General features: G+C 29.6%; 3 protein-coding genes across 6 annotated transcripts; 1 reads left to right on the plus strand and 2 right to left on the minus strand.

Moving 5' to 3' along the window:
- Positions 1-102: 102 nt before the first annotated feature.
- On the minus strand, positions 103-2,873 carry LOC108004288 (uncharacterized). Of its 3 annotated transcripts, none has more exons than XM_062087481.1 (8): positions 2,732-2,873; positions 2,324-2,621; positions 2,038-2,191; positions 1,807-1,949; positions 1,486-1,676; positions 1,021-1,408; positions 709-954; positions 103-639 (listed from the first exon to the last, which is right to left on the minus strand). In XM_062087481.1, exons 1-8 carry the CDS (start codon positions 2,819-2,821, stop codon positions 203-205), a joined length of 1,947 nt encoding a protein of 648 aa, XP_061943465.1. In that variant the 5' UTR covers positions 2,822-2,873; the 3' UTR covers positions 103-202. The 3 variants fall into 3 exon arrangements, with proteins under 3 accessions (XP_061943465.1, XP_016922551.1, XP_061943466.1); XM_017067062.3 differs by having other exon boundaries at positions 103-642; XM_062087482.1 differs by lacking the exon at positions 2,732-2,873 and having other exon boundaries at positions 103-642; positions 2,324-2,395; positions 2,494-2,621.
- A 341-nt stretch (positions 2,874-3,214) lies between these two features.
- On the plus strand, positions 3,215-4,845 carry LOC108004287 (small ribosomal subunit protein uS11). 2 transcript variants are annotated; one of them, XM_017067061.3, is made up of 5 exons: positions 3,215-3,706; positions 3,861-3,988; positions 4,143-4,243; positions 4,318-4,383; positions 4,483-4,845. In XM_017067061.3, exons 1-5 carry the CDS (start codon positions 3,480-3,482, stop codon positions 4,588-4,590), a joined length of 630 nt encoding a protein of 209 aa, XP_016922550.1. In that variant the 5' UTR covers positions 3,215-3,479; the 3' UTR covers positions 4,591-4,845. The 2 variants fall into 2 exon arrangements, with proteins under 2 accessions (XP_016922550.1, XP_061943467.1); XM_062087483.1 differs by having other exon boundaries at positions 3,221-3,706; positions 4,318-4,363.
- Positions 4,846-4,966: 121 nt separating this feature from the next.
- On the minus strand, positions 4,967-17,178 carry LOC108004286 (clotting factor G beta subunit-like). Its single transcript, XM_017067059.3, has 5 exons — positions 16,822-17,178; positions 12,065-12,248; positions 6,838-7,142; positions 6,275-6,426; positions 4,967-5,322 (listed from the first exon to the last, which is right to left on the minus strand). The coding sequence occupies exons 1-5, from the start codon at positions 16,910-16,912 to the stop codon at positions 5,161-5,163; spliced, it is 894 nt and encodes a 297-aa protein (XP_016922548.1). The 5' UTR covers positions 16,913-17,178; the 3' UTR covers positions 4,967-5,160.
- Between the last annotated feature and the right edge of the window lie 321 nt (positions 17,179-17,499).

Raw genomic sequence — 17,499 nt, forward strand, 5'->3', positions numbered from 1 at the left:
TTTTTTTTAACTTAATTTTTTAATAATTTATATATTTTTTATATATTTTTATATTTATATATTTTTTAATAAATTTAGTAAATATATAAAAAAATAATTAAATTTTGTTTTAAAGAAACTATAAAAATGTATTTCCTTACATACATATTGGTAAATGGCTAATTCTACAATATAATTCTACAATAGGTTTCAATTTTTACAACTATTTATTGTCACATTTTGTATTATTAATATTAGGACTTGGTGTACGATTGCTTACTTTCAATAATTTTTTATAACGTTCAACTAGATCCCCAATAGAACGTCTATTTTGTTTAGTTTGGTCAGTTACAATAATATTATTATCGTCACCTTTAATTTCTACTGTTTTGTATATATTATGTGCATTAGCTTTATTTGAGAAATCATTTATCATATCTTCCATTTCTAATATATCTTCTGATTTTTCTTGTTCAATAGTTAATTTTTCCGGAGTAGCAAATTCTACCTTTATATTACAGATATTTTTTGTTGAAATGACTTCTGATTTATTTAAATTAAGATCTGATATATCATGTATTTCTTCAATTGCATTTGCAATTGTGGTTGAATTTGCTTTTGAAGAACAAGATAAAGACATTATACTTGTATTTGCTGCCGCTACTGTGAAAAAAAAAGAGAAGTTTTCAATTTCCAAAAAAAAAAAAATATATAATAATGGTTACATACCTATCATATTTCGTTTTATACGAGTAGAAAATAATCGTGAATATTTTTCTGCTTGTTTGAAAGATGAAAAATTTTTTTTAGATGATAGCATATGCATATGTAAAGATGGCTTATCATTATTTATATTTACAATTACATCATCAAAATTGATTCGTGATACTAATAAATTTTCTCTTAATTTTGATCCATCTGATACATGACTTTGTTTTAGATGTTCATATCTTGAAAATAATGATTTATGTGGAGCTAAAAAATATTTTTGAATATATATATACATATATATATAGCAATTTTAAACAACATCAATCTTACCTTCTACAGGAGTTAATTGTAATCTTTTCTGAAAATTATTTTCTTCATCATTACAGTTTGTATTAATTTTAATAAGAGGAGATGACATAATAAGTACATTATGCATCATAGGTAATATAGTATCATTATGATCATATATTTTTTTTTGATATAAAATATCTTGTGTTTCTAACATTATTTTTGTGATATCTATTAAATGTGTTTGCATTATATTGAATGCAGCTTTTATATCTTTACAACTACCTTCTACTTGTAGTGAATATTCTGAAAAATCCTCTAATATATTCAATTTTAATCGTTTTTTTAGTTGAATTAAAAGAAAATGAAATAATAAAATAAAATTATTTAATATTAATTTATCATCTTTATATAATCGAAACAAAAGACACTGAAATATAAAATATTTTTATTTTTATTACTTCTCATTAATATATAAAATAATATATACATTATAATATAACTTACTTGCATATCTGGAGAAAATAATTCTGAAATTTCTAAATGATTTATTTTTTGTTTTGTATTTAACATTTTAATATCGTTAGTATTACTTAATATTATATTATTAATTTTATGACCAAGCTGTTCAATATCTTTCAAAATTACATTTCTCTTTTGTATATGATTTATGCACTTATTTATATGCATTTTCCATTCTAAAATTAATAAATTATTATTATTTTGATGATTAAAATTATAAATAATACTAATTATAAATATATAATATTAACTATAATAAATATATATAAATATATAATGAAAAAATGGATTAAATATGATACCAACTTTTTGTTGCTTCTTCATTATCTATATCTCTTAAACATTTTTTAATTGAAGGATGTACTGGTGCTGTTTGCGGAAGATTTGTTATTAATTGTTCTTTTTCAAAAATTTCTGCTCTACTTTTATTTAGTCTTTCATTTTCTTTCCTAAAAAATAAATATATAATATAATTAATATTTTAATTGAAAAGAAAATTTTAATTATATATATAAATAAAAAGAGAATAAATATTACTGCAAAACATATTTAATTGTATTCTCCATTTCTAATAAATTTTTATGTTGATTCAAAATATTAAAATTAATCTTAGCATTGGTTTCTTCTAAAAATTTTTTTGCTAGATTTCCTTTATTTCCTATTCGTGGTGCAAATGCAATATTATTATTAGCTATAAAAAATAAAATTTTTTAGTAAAAAAACAAAATATTTATATAAATATAAGAAATTTATGATAAATATATAATAATATAATTTAAATTAATAATAAAAAAAATAATATATTTATAAATAATAAACTTACTTTCTCTTATAAGGTATCTTCTTATAACTACTTCTGATAATTTCCACATAATAATTGTAAATTTAGTTCCACCTGCATGAATTAAGTGAGAAGTAAGTATAGGTGGAAAATCAATATCAAGATTTTCTGCAGATATAATTGTTAAATAATCTTTAACATTATTACGATACTTTGCTTCAGTTTTCTTGCAAATTACAGGCCATTCAATCAATTTTTTAAAACGTTCTGAATCATATACTGTTAATAAATAATATGAAATATGTAGGAAACCTGCTGTATTGGGTTTGTCAAACATACCCTAAAAATTAGAATATTATTTAATCAATGCAAAAATAATAAGTAAAGTAATATGTTTAAACATATTTTCAAGCATATTTAATATTTTATTTAATACTTAATGAAAAATACCTCACGAAAATATTTTTTGAACTCATTATTAGGTTGAATTACTTGAGTTAATAAAAGTACATTACGATGAAAAGACGCACTTATGGCCATTACATTAATGTAAAATTAACTATTTTATTTAAAATATTATAGATAATATTAAGTAATGTAGTAATGTTATAAATATAATATTATCTTAAATATTAAATATTTTGATCATTTTACAACAATAATATAAAATGAACAAAGATTACTATTAACGATTGTATAAAAACATTTGAATTTTAAAACCGTGTACTTGTTATATTATAGATGCGAAAGTATCATGTAACTACCAGACTATTGAAACTGAAATTATATGAATATAAGAATTAATAATAAATTGGTAGTCGAAAGAAATAAGAAACTTGTTTAGTTGATTTTAACAGATTGATAAAATACATTCATAAAAAACACATATTGATCGAAAATATTGTATCTAAAAATAAAAATAAGATCAGATAGAAACAATTGATGATGAATGAGTGATATGAACTTGCTTCTATCATTTGTGTTCTTTTGCTTCTATATCATTTCTATTATCTATTGTCCAATTTATTTTCATATCTTGTATTTCATATCTAAAATAAATTTGTGTGAATTAGTTTAGTTTTAAGAGATATTTATAAAATTAACTGCAAAATGCATTATATATTATTTCAATAATTTGGATATTATTCCTAATTTTTTTTTAATTTTTTTAGATAGATAATATATTTTATATAAAAAAATGATTTCATTCATTTTACAATCTGTAACACGTTCTTTAACAAAAAATGTGATTTTATTTAATGAAAAATTTATTATTTTACCATGTTTCATGAATGTTCGAGATATTCATTTAACCTCAAATACTATGAAAGAATTTCGAAGTGGATTTTCCAAAATAAGAGCTAATACAAAAAAAAAAGTAATTATGGAAGGAGAAAAAACAATTGATTTTATTGATACAAAATCGTAAGTATTTAATTTTGATTTATAAACATTTTATTCAAATTGTAGCTACATTGTTGCTACATTGTATGTAGCATTGATTTATATCATTGCTGGTATTTATTGTTTTATTATAAATAGTTATATTATTAGATTATTTATACAATGTTGATTTCAGAAAATTATTATTTCCTAATGTTTCTACACCATATCAATTTTTTGATGGCATACAATATAATGAATTACATATTATTAATATAAAATCATCTCCTAATAATACAATAATGTCTCTTACCGATTTTAAAGGTAATTATTAATATAAAAATATATATAATAAATATAATTAATAAATATAATAAATATAAAAATTAATAAATATAATAAATATAATTAATAAAATATAATAGTTTTATTAATATTATTTGTATGATTCTTTTATTCTTTTAAAATATTTTTATAGGATTAGGAATAATATTACACTCAGCTGGACTTGAAGGTTTTAAAAATACAAGAAAAGGTACTAATATTGCGGCACAACAAGCTGCAATTACATTTGGAACAGTAAGAAAATTTTTTAATACATATTTATTCAAAATGTGTATAAATTGTTATATTATTTGTTTATATTATTTTAGCGTGTTCTTAATCGTGGTATCAAAACAGTCAAATTAAGAATACAAGGTATTGGACCTGGCAGAATGGTAGATATTAAAATATAACATATAAATCAAATTTTTATATACATATATATATATATATATATACATATGCATTCAATGATTATTTTTATATCTATTCAGGGTGCTATAAAAGGTTTACAGCTAACAGAATTAAATATTGTTTCTATCACAGATGATACTAGAGTATCATGGAATCCTCCAAGACCAAGAAAACAAAAAAGAATATAAGTAATAAAAATATATGATATATTCAATAGTTTAATTTATATTATATGTAAAATACATCTTTTTTTAATATTAATTATATGTTAATTATATCATTAAATTATAGTTTATCTTATAAGTAGTTTATGGTAAAATATATAACAACATATATATGTATATACGTTTTGTACTGTAGCACATATAACATATAGCATATAATATAAAAATATAGCATATATATAGCATATATAATAATAAAAAATACTGACTAGATAAAAAGACAAATTTTATAAATTACTTATATTTTACTATAATCATCTTACTTAATTTCTTCATTAGTAAACTTTTTACTACAATAATATTAAGTTATAACTTATTTTTAATTAAAACATATATTGGAATTTGGTTTTTAAAATTTTTCACAAAAAAAAAGAATTCATTAAATATAATTTTTTCTTCTTATGACTTTTTAAATATTTACAGAAAAAATTTTTTCGAAGTCTATATAGATTCAAATTTTGTGAAGTGAAGTGAACTTTCTAGAAAGTAAAGTATTAAAGCAAATGAAATGTCAAAATTTTAAATTTTATTTCATCATAAGATATGTTGTGTAATCCAAGATATATATTCTGAAACTCGAGTATACACGCCCGGAAGTCGTGGCCGTGCACATCCTATTCCGGATGAAACTATTCCTACAACCATTACATTACCATTAAGATGACTTGTAATCATCAGCGGTCCACCACTATCACCCTAAAGAAAAATACCAGATATGTAATTATTTTAATATTTCTATAAAATTTCTATAAAAGACACAAATTACAATAGATATTATTTATATTTTTCCAATTTAATAATTTTTATCAAATTTACTTTTTATAAAATATTTTATAAAATATATAAGTAAATTATGTAGTTTTTTCAATGTATATTATAATATTTTAATATATTTAATATATATTTAATTAATATAATATATTATTTTTTTAAAATAATGTATTCAATATAAATATTTTATTTATTAATAATTATTACATAAATAATTTTAATTTAATCGTTATCTTAATATATTATATATAATACTATTTCATTTTATGTTATTATTTTATATTTTATATATATATATATATATAAAATATAAAATATAAAATATATATATATATATATATATATATATATATATATATATATATATATTATATATATTTCATGATCAATATAGAAATTAAACAAATAAAACAATGTAAAACTGTTCAAAATAGAAAATAATCGTCAAGTGATTTGAGAGCAGAATCATAAATTTGTGATAAAATATATCCAGTTGGAAATAATGGAATATTCCACAATTACCAATTCTAATATATTACATTATATCAAACCGCAATATCAACATATTTTTTGATGAATTTTTAATTTTTCATCCATTTTTTTTGCCATTCTATTTTGTAGTCAAATATCAAAAATTCGGTTTGAAGACCAAAAATTCAATCTCTCGTTATTAATTCAATCTGCGTATTCATTAAAGCAATCGGATATTTATTGAAATTTGTATTGCCGTTGTTCAATAGCATGAATTTTGTATGCGAATGAGCAACATACTTTGTCTAGTTCCACATGAATGAAAAGAAGATCGATAGAAATAAAAAACAGAAATATTTGTAAAACGTATTTGTATAAATAATTGATACGAGAAGATTTTATTTACCCAACAAGAATCGCGACCACCTTCTTCGTGGCCGGCACACATTTGCTTTGATTCTACACGGGTTGACTTTCCTTGACTAGCATACCATTCACGACATATATTGTTTTCGATCACGCGAACTTCCACTTTTTGTAATACATCTGCTCGTTTATCTATAAAATAAAATAAAAATATTTAATAATAAAGTAGTTATTTTAAATAAATTTTAATCTTAAATGTAGTTATCAATTTTGAGAGGAAGAAATAAATTACAATTTTTTGATTTATAGTTTTTTTATAAATAATATTTGAGATAATATCATAAAATTAGTTATTTATTATTTTAATCATTATTTCAATTATTTGTTAAAAAAGAAATTACATATATGAAATATTAATTTTAAATTTGTTTTAAAATATTTTGGTAGTAGAACTAACGATTTTCTTGCCAAGTTTTTTTATATCGTCATTAATTCGATGAAACATCAAATAATTAATGTCAATAACTTTTAATCTCTTGGACTCAAGCGAATTATCAAGTAAAAGGAAAGATGTGAGGGAATGAAATGGAATTATTTACTTACATTTGGATCTGTCTTCGCCGAACCACCCCCATCCAGCGGCCTTGGCAAGTTGTCCGTTGAAGGTACTATACCCTGGTTTTCCTGTGGCCACAGGTAAACAGGCAGGTTTCACGCTCTCCGACCAAATGATCGGCCTTGCAAGTTCTAGAAGGGCGATATCGTCCGCGTATTTTCCGCACTTATGACCAGGGTGTAGAATAGCGTTCACCACTCTTTCTTCTTTTGATGCTGGAATTTCCGGTCCTTTTAGATTATACTCGCCAAGGCTGATCCGTAATTGACTGGTCGGAATTATAGAAGTGGATCTGAGTCGAAGAAAAAAAAAATTTTTTTATCTATTAAATTAAATTGTTCAGAAAAAATGTTTTTCGTAAAAATTATTATAATAATTAACGAAGATAGACAAAATAATTACTAACAATTACTGTATTATTTTTTATATTTTATGCTTTTTAAGATGCAGTTTCTATTCTTTTGTGAAAAAAAATATGTATAATAAAAGCTATTTTCTTAAACTTTCATTTTATATATTTTTACATTTTGTAGCAACTTTTCTCTGGAAAAACAATAAGTTGTAATTTCCATTTTATATGTATTATAGATATATATATATAGACCAAATAGGACAAATAGCTCAATACTTTGGTTGTTTCTAGGAATCAAGATCCAATAACAAATCAACAAGTAATCATCGTGAAAGTTAAGAAAATTCAAAAAAAACAAAGAGATATAGTTCATACATTCTCCATTTTATTTTTTTCATTTATGCTTTTTTTATTTCTTTTATTTCTTAATGTTTCTAAAGTAACAAAATAACATGCAGTTTGTATTTTTATTTATAATTATTTAAAGGGAATTTTTTATTTCTTTATAACGATATTGATATTTCAATGTTAATTCTCGAAATATTTAGTTAATTTATAGTTAAGAGTCTATAGTTTCGAAATTAATGGTTATAATATATGGTTACGAAATTTTCTTAATTTTCATTTTATCCTCTTCCGTTATGAACGATGCGATGGGAAGAAAATTTGTCCCAATTTCTTTTTCATGATATCATTGATTTGAGGATAGTACAATTATATTCGAGTCGTTTTCCAAGTTTCAAAATTCGTCTTTTCTTGCAGAGATATCCCCTCCTTAATGGATCTTTCTATCATCTTCATTGAGGCAATTCCATTGTCCCATTGTGGATTATACAATTTAGTACAGATGTATTATCGTAGTTATTTCCTATCATTATCATTATCATCAGCACTCCTTTCAATTAAAATATACCGTCGGCTAAATGTTGGATCGCACTACTAAGGGAATGACCTTTTTAACTGGATATTCGGCCGTTAATCGAACCGTTAATTTGCTTATAAACTCTTTTGTATGACGAGGTTTGTTATCTATTTTACGGTGAATTTAATTTCAATTATTTCGATTTCGTCAATAATTGATCGTTTATTTTTTAAAATTTTATCCGAATTCTTATTAATCATCCAAACATTCCAAACAATAATAGCGATGAGTAGATTTTTCTTTTATATCACAATGTATCTGTACTTCTTTCATATTTTTCTTTTATTTTTATTTCTATTTTTTTTTCGTGATAACTTAACGAATAATTTTCTTTCGCGCGTAGAACCACATTAACGAAATTTATTTCGGTTGTTTCCGTGAACGATAAAGAAAATGTGGACAATGGTTGGAGTCGGATATATTTTCACGATCTCGCGCTAGCTGGCAACATTTTGTCATGCGTTTTGCATGGCTGCTAGCAATTACCGAGTGGTCTGTAATCTACACGCAATCATGGTTTACAACGCCGAAGCTCCGTTGGATTCTCTCTATGGCCACCCTGTCCAGCTTCAACTCCCCTTCCTCTATCATCCCTCCCTCTCTCTTCCTCTCTCTCGCTTCTATATCTCTCTATCTATCTCTCTGTTCCTGTTACATACCCAACAAAGACAAAGACAGAGAGCGTTTACACGTTTCATCGTGCAACGCCACTGTCTCGACGTTTAATTACACCTGCATGGACACTGTTCCACATAAATCTCTGTTGTATCCGTGAGAAAAAAAATTACGAATATTTTCGAAATCCTCTCTCGATTTTATCTGATGATAGGAAGAGTTTCCAGGATCCTATTACAATGCTTCGAATGTAATTCTTTTAAAATGAAAAGCGTGGAAATTGCTTTTAAATTGAAATCACTAACACATTTCTTCTCTCTTTTTCACTTTTTAACATAAGTGATCATAGTTTTTAATATTAATTCTTGAAATTATGTTATATCGTTTAATATCGGTGTTTATAATTGGTGTTTATAATATATATTATACGATTATTTTCTGAGCAATGCATCATTATTTTTATATTTTTTTCACGAAGATATTTCAAATTTTATGAATAAATTCTCAACGTAATGCGAAATTTTCTGGAAGAATGATAATTCGCCAATATATAGGCCAAATAAATTCTATTCGCCGAAGAGCCGATACGGCGTATCATTGATTGCATAATTAATTGCAGACAATTCCGAGAGTACGGCAAAGGGTTGTTGTTAATAACGCGAACGATTCGATCGATCGTATAAATAATTTCGCTTGCCAATCAATCGGTTAAATGTTCGACAAGAATCGTATCCGTCGACACACTTTTTTGTTACATTTATTTATTATTTTTCCTGATCGTGTCTTATTAATCGTTTGTATAAATGGTAAAAATACTACGTTATACAACGTTGCAGGATTGATTCGCGTATCCGCATAGATACACACTCCTCCCTCAGTTGGACACAGAACCTTTTTCACCTGGCATTTAATAAAAGGCCGCCTCTTGACTCTATTTGGCGACAATGTTTACGCGGGCAAATAGCGGCACAGCAGTTTTTAACTTGACACAATGCTCTTTGCCTTTCCATTCGACTTGCTCATTCGCCGGAAAAATACGCTCGAGGTTTCATTTAAAATGTAATCGTCGCTCCAATTAACATCGATATCGTGTCCCGTGTGTGTATATGTATACGACCGCAGGGAGCGACAGGATATCCATGAATAGCACACGGTCTCGTCGTTTTATATAATTTTAACGAAGTGATTGGCCGTTTATCCGGTCGTTCGATAATCACAAAGCCAGACAGCAAGTCAGAGAAATGCGTTTGTTCTGTTAACGATGTTCAATATTTTATCATATGCGTATAAGTACATATATATATACTACTTATACAAACAGAAAATTCCTTTCACTTTTTATCTATAATTCGTCCGATTTTATTTTTCGTTATTATTTAATTCTTACCGTTTGTAATTCCATTTTTTACGGAAAATATTTCACGCGAAAGTGACATGATAAAAATAGGTGTAACGTTGGGATTTCGTAGTATTCCCTCTCCCCTCTCTATATTTTTTCTTTTTCCTCTTCCCTTCTTTCTTTCTTTCTTTCTTTTTTTTTTACACGTTACGTAATTTCTACAGAGGCGCGCATTAAACTTTTTATCCTTTCGCAGAGCGTGATGATTTTTGCAAACTACGGACCGTAATCGCCGTGCCGCGCAACACGCGGATTTCTACGTTTTTAAACTCGGCACAGATTCGCATAGATTGCACGGATGGATTAAGTGGATTATGACGCAGTCACTTGCAAAGCTTTTTGAGGCAGCCCCGTTCTTAAAAAATTGAACCACTCGGGTCGAACTTTAAAGTGATATTTTCTCGACCATGCTCCTCACCCAATTTCTCTCGTTTCGCGCTCGGAAAAATGTTAATATATTTGTCACTTTATACGATACGCGAAAACATATAAACGTTACAAATTTCTGTCATTTAAACATTTTCATAATCATTTTCAAACCGTTCCAATTATTATTGATCCAATTCGTTGATATTCGCTCTTAACTTTTGACGATTATTTCTTAAAATTCAAAAAGAAAGAATTACGAATTTATTAAACTTGCATTAACTAAACTGTAACAAACATTACAAAATTTGTAATATTTACGCGAAATGCGTTTGCAACGAAATATTTGCGCGCTGAAAAATGAATACGTTTTCAGTGTATGAGATTTAATCATGCGGCCATCGAATCGTCGAGATCGGATCAGAATAATTACAGTCACGGTTTGTTGGACAAGATTGGTTATTCGCGTTTCGCTGACATTTTAACAGTGATACTGAAAACGGTAGAAAATTTTGGCACAGAGGGGGCTATTGTGAATCCGCGATAAGATCTCCCTTTCTCTCTCTCTCTCGTGTCGCGCTCGTAGATTCGATTACAGGGAACAATGGGCAGCTTTCCATGAAGAAACAGTCGTTTTTCTGCCATGAATATTTTCGATGGCAACCTGCATATTGATTACGCGAACACTGCGTATACCAGCATTATTGCAAAGAATGGGGGTATAAACTATCCATTCGATCGATATTGTAATGCTTTGAAATTTAGGTGCTTCTTTTTTCGGTATTTTTCGCGAACTGTCCGACGAAACAAGTTCCTGAATCGAGTCGATTTATTTTGAATTTATAAATAAAATTAAAGTATAATATCGTAAAAATATTCAAGGTATTGGATAGTAGTTGGTCGGATATTGGACAGTAACAGAGTAACTCTTTTAAGCAGATTCGATGCTTGAACAGGATAGAATTTCTATTTGAATAATCATCGATGATACTTCGTTTCTTTTTTTAATATTTTTTTTTATTATGAAATATTTTTTAATATTACGTTTGAAAATTTCAAAGCTTCTGCTATGTAAAATTTTGAAACAATTTTTTATCCAATTCGTATCGAGATTTTGTTGTATAAAAATTCATTTCAACGCTGTACCTATATCTCTGTGCATATTGCAAAATTTGTTCGCTTACGCATACACAATAATATAGACTTGGTACGATATTTAGATACAACAACGAATCTTTTTTTCACTTTTTTTCATTTCTAAATGAATGATCGTTTTAAAACAAATAAACATTTGTAACAATATAACAAAACAACATATTCAAATGCATCGCGTATTTATTCTATCTATAAATCGAAGTCGTGTATTTTAATCAATTACAGATATAATTTCCAAAACCGTTTATACCTTGTATATTATTCTATAATTTCCATAATTAATCGTTATCTAAATATTAAACAGAATATATGGAATATTTATTAAAATGCTAGTTAATTAGTAAAATCGCGGGTAAAAATTGTGTGCAATCTAGAGAAATTTATATATACATGAAATTCACTTACGAACATAGGCAATGGGCCGCAGTCAGGACGTATTTTGAATTAAGTATGGTACCACCGCAGAAGTGTCCTCCTTTTCTGCTGATGCTCACCATCCAAGGAAACTCGTGCGGTATCGCGTTTTGTCCCCCGACTAGTCTCGCCGTGCGTATGCCAATATTTCCTTGGCCGCAAGGTACATCAGCGACTGTTATTGCAAGCATTGCATTTTTTTCGTTAACATCCGATAAGAAACGACTGCAATTGATTGCAAAAAAGAAAAAAAAAAAAAGAAAGAGAAACCGAGAAACGATAAATATATATTGTAATATGGAAAATGATAATGCGGAGATCTTGTTTTTCTAAATTTTTCTTCAAAATTAAAAAATAATAAATTATTAAGAATGATAATATACATTTTTTGAAATATTCTGAAATATTTTTTCAAAAGGCAAATAAATTGAGAAAATTAAAACGTTTTTATATTTTTAACAGTGAAATTGTTTTAATCGTTTCACCTTTCTATTTTGCATTCGAGTGCGTATAATTCGCGAAATTAGAAAAGAATTAAAAAGTCTAGACCTCATCTTCGTTGCAATTAAGTGAAATTACGAGAACAATTTACAATTAAAGGGAAAATGGTTTCAAAAAGTTGCAGCGACCGAAGAACACCCCCTCCGTTTTTTTCATTAATCGAGCGCCGACACAAAGTTCATTTTAACTTTTATCAAAAATAATCACCCGGCGTATTTCATTAACACCGAACAAAATTCTGTTTCAGTTATTTCTTCTACGAGAAATGGCACGTTCACGGTATGCAGAGAGAACAAAAAAAAACAAAAAAAGGAATCGATTGGATACGATCATTCTAGGAAATCGTTTGTAATGAAATTTTGTAATCAAAGTTTCATAAATGGAATGGAACCAAATTCAGATCTTTTTTGAACCTCTTTATAATTGCGTATAACAGCAATTACCATATATACTCGATTGATCGATTTCCATCGATCTTTTCCTCGACTGAATCCACCACTCTTCGCCGATCGGAGGGTTCAAATTAAAACCGCGGACGAGACGCATCCAACTGATGATGTGCAACCATTTAATTGAACGCCGAAGTAAACGCATACAACGGAATGTTAACCGATTCAAGAGGAAGCAGCCGCTGACGGCACCGGTACTGGCATCGCGCGAATTTAATGCCCCGAGCAGATAGGGATAGATACGGCGGATCTGTCACCGCAATCCCTGCGACATCCCTCTGGCCCTCCACCGAATCACTCCCTCCCTTTCACGTTTCCCCTCTCGTTTCACGCCTCGGCTGATTAATTGGACCTCTACGTCTGCACCACCGATTCCACCCACTCTGGGGATTCGGGGACCTCCCTTCGACCCTCCAGTTTCCAACCCCTTTCTCCATTTCCGCCCTCCCGTGTCTCTTCTCTTCTCACGGCCATCGAAACCGCGGGAAGAAGACAGAGAGCGAAGGGATACGACCATTGAAGGGGGGTAGGGTGGGCACGGAACAGGCATAGAATTCGAAGTCACCTCTATTCGGAAACGCGTAATAGATATGTCAAAAGCAGGTCGAACATGGTCATGATAATATGCTGATGCTTTCGTCGAGCCATCGGCGACTTCCCTTCTCTGGCTCGTTTACCCACCCTTCCCTCCTCCTCCTCGTTGATTTCGCTCACAATTTGGACTAAGCCTTTTTTTCCCCCTACACAACGATCCTTGGGACGGGCAGGTTGGAGATTCTTTTTCGAGTCTTTTGTGCGGATTCTGACGGCTGCAGGTGGCAGTGGATGGGGTTATTTTAACGGCTGGAAGAGCCTGAATCGACACGGTGGGAAGAAAGGGAACTTTTCGGTTTGCTTTGCCTTCCCCCTCCCTCTCCCCCTTCCCTCGGTTTCCCTTTTCAGTGGTTTCATGCTGATTTAAACTGTTGCCGATGTGTTTTGAATGAGTTTGACAAGTATTCTCTTGTTAATTGCGCGATATGGATTCGACGAATAGGGTTGATTAAGAGAATATCGTGCGTCGTATCTAGGGGAACGTTATATTATCGAGAAACAGGATATTCATATAGAATCGGAACATATGGAAGAATACATTTACGAGGAAAATAATATGGATCATAATACGGATGGATTAAAATGGGTTTTATAGAAAAAAAAAAAAAAGAAAAAGAAAGGGAAAAAAGAGAAAGATTAAAAATCGACCGTTTAAAAGATCGATTATAACTCGTCACCCGATATTTTAATCGTTTGGAATACTTTTATTCTCGTGGTTCGTGTAATTTTCATAGGAATCTCTGGATCGCGTTGCTTGGTTGAGCGCGAAATTCAGTAGTACAAAACATGAATGTCGCGTCGCATGAGATATGGGAATGCAAAGGATTAATTGAGGTTGTCTAGATCGATGGCAATTTATCTTGATAATTAATTTATCTTGCCACTCGATACGGGTCGACATTATAACCCGACGGTTATGAAAATGATTTACGTAATCGCAATGGAAATATTTCGTTAATAATATTTCCGATCCGCGTATCAGGAGAATCCCTGGAATTTCGAATCATGAAAGTTACGATGAATGTACTTCGTAATGGATCAGTTCGGTACGAAATCGAATTTCACGTTTTATCTCTCGAAAATGTATCTAAAACAGGTGGTTTAAGCTTTAAGCGCATAGATATTTCGCTTATTGATACGTGAGATAAAATTCTTTAAACATTTTTTTTAAATGAAACTTCTTGATAATTATCTTATACTCAAATTTTTCTCCATTGCTTCATCCATTCGGGATTATATATCTATCAATGAAAAATATCAATGAAAATTATCAATGAAAGTTGGTCTTTCGCATCGATAAGATAAGAATTGAAGGTTGTTGGAAAGAGCAATTTTCAACTCGCGATCGAAGCGACACGGAACTCATTAATCATACGCGTCTTCTAATTATCATCTCCGATCTTTCAAAATTGATTTCGGCGAAAAGATGATGGATCGCGATTTCGCATCATTCACAATTATTCACGACAATTATACCGTCGTTCGAGTTAAAAATCAATGGACTTTCGTTTCTCTAATTTTATCGGTAATTATGCGTGTTCCCCGTTAACGTGATTACCTTTCTGTTGCGTGCGACCCATTAATTTGTCCCCGATGGTGCGCATTGAATGCACAAGCTCGACACAGAGAGTATTGCGATAAATTTGAAAATTGCGGGTCCGCGTGACAATTAAATTTCTAGCGGCGTTGTGTGGCCGTAACCTTCGTCGGGTTAAGAACCTCATCAAATGCGAACGGTCGTATAGAAGATACGTTGCCCTGTCGAAATTTTCGAGTCATCGAGCCCGTCGAGGCTACACGTTGCCTAATTCGATCGGCCTTCGACTAGGTTATACGCTCATTTTTCTATTCTAGCCTTCCGCTTACGTAAATCAGCGAGTAAAATTTCCGCGTACAACGCCCGGTTTTCTGATATATTGGAGTATGTAACATGAGAAAAAAATCTCTTCATATACGAGAAATTGTATGGAAAATGTTACGTCGAATTGGAATCGCGATAAATAAAATTTTATGCAATTTTGAATGAAAGATCGAAGCCGATCCGATTTCTATAAGAATTGTTTATCAAATAGGAGAAATTAATTGTTTGACAGTTTCTGTAAATAATTTCAATCGTTAATGTGATCTCTCGATTATTAACGCTCGAGATTATGAAAATCCGCTTTTTCTAAAGAGATTCCTGGCGTCAATATTTCAAGGTGAATGGATTTAAATTAGATTCAATTCGTTTTAAGAAGCAATCGCGCGTGACTGGCTGGTATGGCGCAAGTGCATCGCTGCATTCATTCGGTAATGAATGACTCTGAAAATCCAATGTTAAGCCTGTCATTTCGCGTAACTGCAATTTACGCTGTTCTGCCCCTTCGTTCACGCATAGGTTATCGACGGGGGCTAATGTCGCGTAAAATTGTTACGTTTAATAAATATCATAGGATCGATACGGATTTTCGGAACGCGGTTGTTTTTGATGTATCAAACTCGATGAGATCAATCGTATTTGCGAAGGACTTGATTCGAATATTTTGAACTCGATACTTTTGAAATATGGCTGATAAAAATGTTAACAGCGGAAATAGAATAAATAATAGATTTAAATGAATTTTTTCTTGCCTGGTTTGAATTATTTTTTCAATGAATTTATTTTTATAAATCGCTATCCCTATCCCTTTCTCGAAAATAATTTTCGATTGATAGTTTCCAAATATCGTAGATTGTTAATTCTCTATTTTTTCCCGATTATTAACGATTTATCTTTACTTCCTATTCATTTCCGTTTTTATATATAAATCTACAATCGGAAAAGTTGTCAACAATTTTTTTATATCTATTTTCTTCAAATATTATTCATCGTAATATTATTCATCAATCAAATACTTTTCATCGTATTATGTATTATCATGATATTTTTCAAATCAGAAAATATCCAATTTATAATTAATAATATAGGATTGATTTGACGTTTAATTAATTATAATAATTTAATATCAATTTTCAACATCGAAATTCGAATTAACAAAGACAAAACAAATTCCAATATAATGATCGTAATTGTTGCTTCCGTTTCTCCATCGCGATACAATTCTCCCCATTTCGAGTTAATTTAATAATAATACCGATGAACCTGAATTAGAAAAAAATTTTGAAAAAAAAAAAAGAAAAAAAAGAAGATTCTTGATCATTGATCAACAAACGTGAATTACTCACAATTATTATATTCCTTGGAGACACAATTGACAAAGGCGGCGAAAAATACGAGAGAGGCGAGAAACGTGGCGGAAACGTGGCGCGATACCATGGTCTGTTCCGGTTTCGGTGATCGTTTGTCGGTGAACAATGAAAAAATGTCGCATGTCTGACTATCGGGCCTTCTTTATACGTAGTTCGTTACGATTGCATCTTTCTCGTCGTTTCACTTTCGTTCTTTGTCTCGCCTTCCACCACCCCCAGTCACCCGCCTTTCAGAGGCTCGAGGATCGAGCATCGAGCAACCGTCTATCGATACGATTGCCGCGGCGGAAACCCAATGATAATGCGAGTGTGGAGTCGAGCCGGCCCCGATGTGATTTTCAAGGTGATTTCTTCGCATTTAATACGCCCGGCGACGTGTGCCTCTCGGCAATTGCTCGGTCAAGGGCCAAAGGACAGATACGCATCTATTACGAGTCCATGATTTTGTCATTCGTCAAGGATCCATGATCCATGTTACATCTTTTACCGTATATTACATATATGCTTTATATTATTTAATGTGTGGAGAATATCTTATTGATATTTTATCGATATGATTATCGTTATAAATGGTTTATGGTTATGGTGTATAATTGAAACATTTTTCTGGAAATTTTTTTTACTGCGTTATGTAGAATTTGTGAGATAAGAAAA

The sequence above is a fragment of the Apis cerana genome, linkage group LG1 (genome assembly GCF_029169275.1).
Source record: "Apis cerana isolate GH-2021 linkage group LG1, AcerK_1.0, whole genome shotgun sequence".
Lineage (NCBI taxonomy): Eukaryota > Metazoa > Arthropoda > Insecta > Hymenoptera > Apidae > Apis > Apis cerana.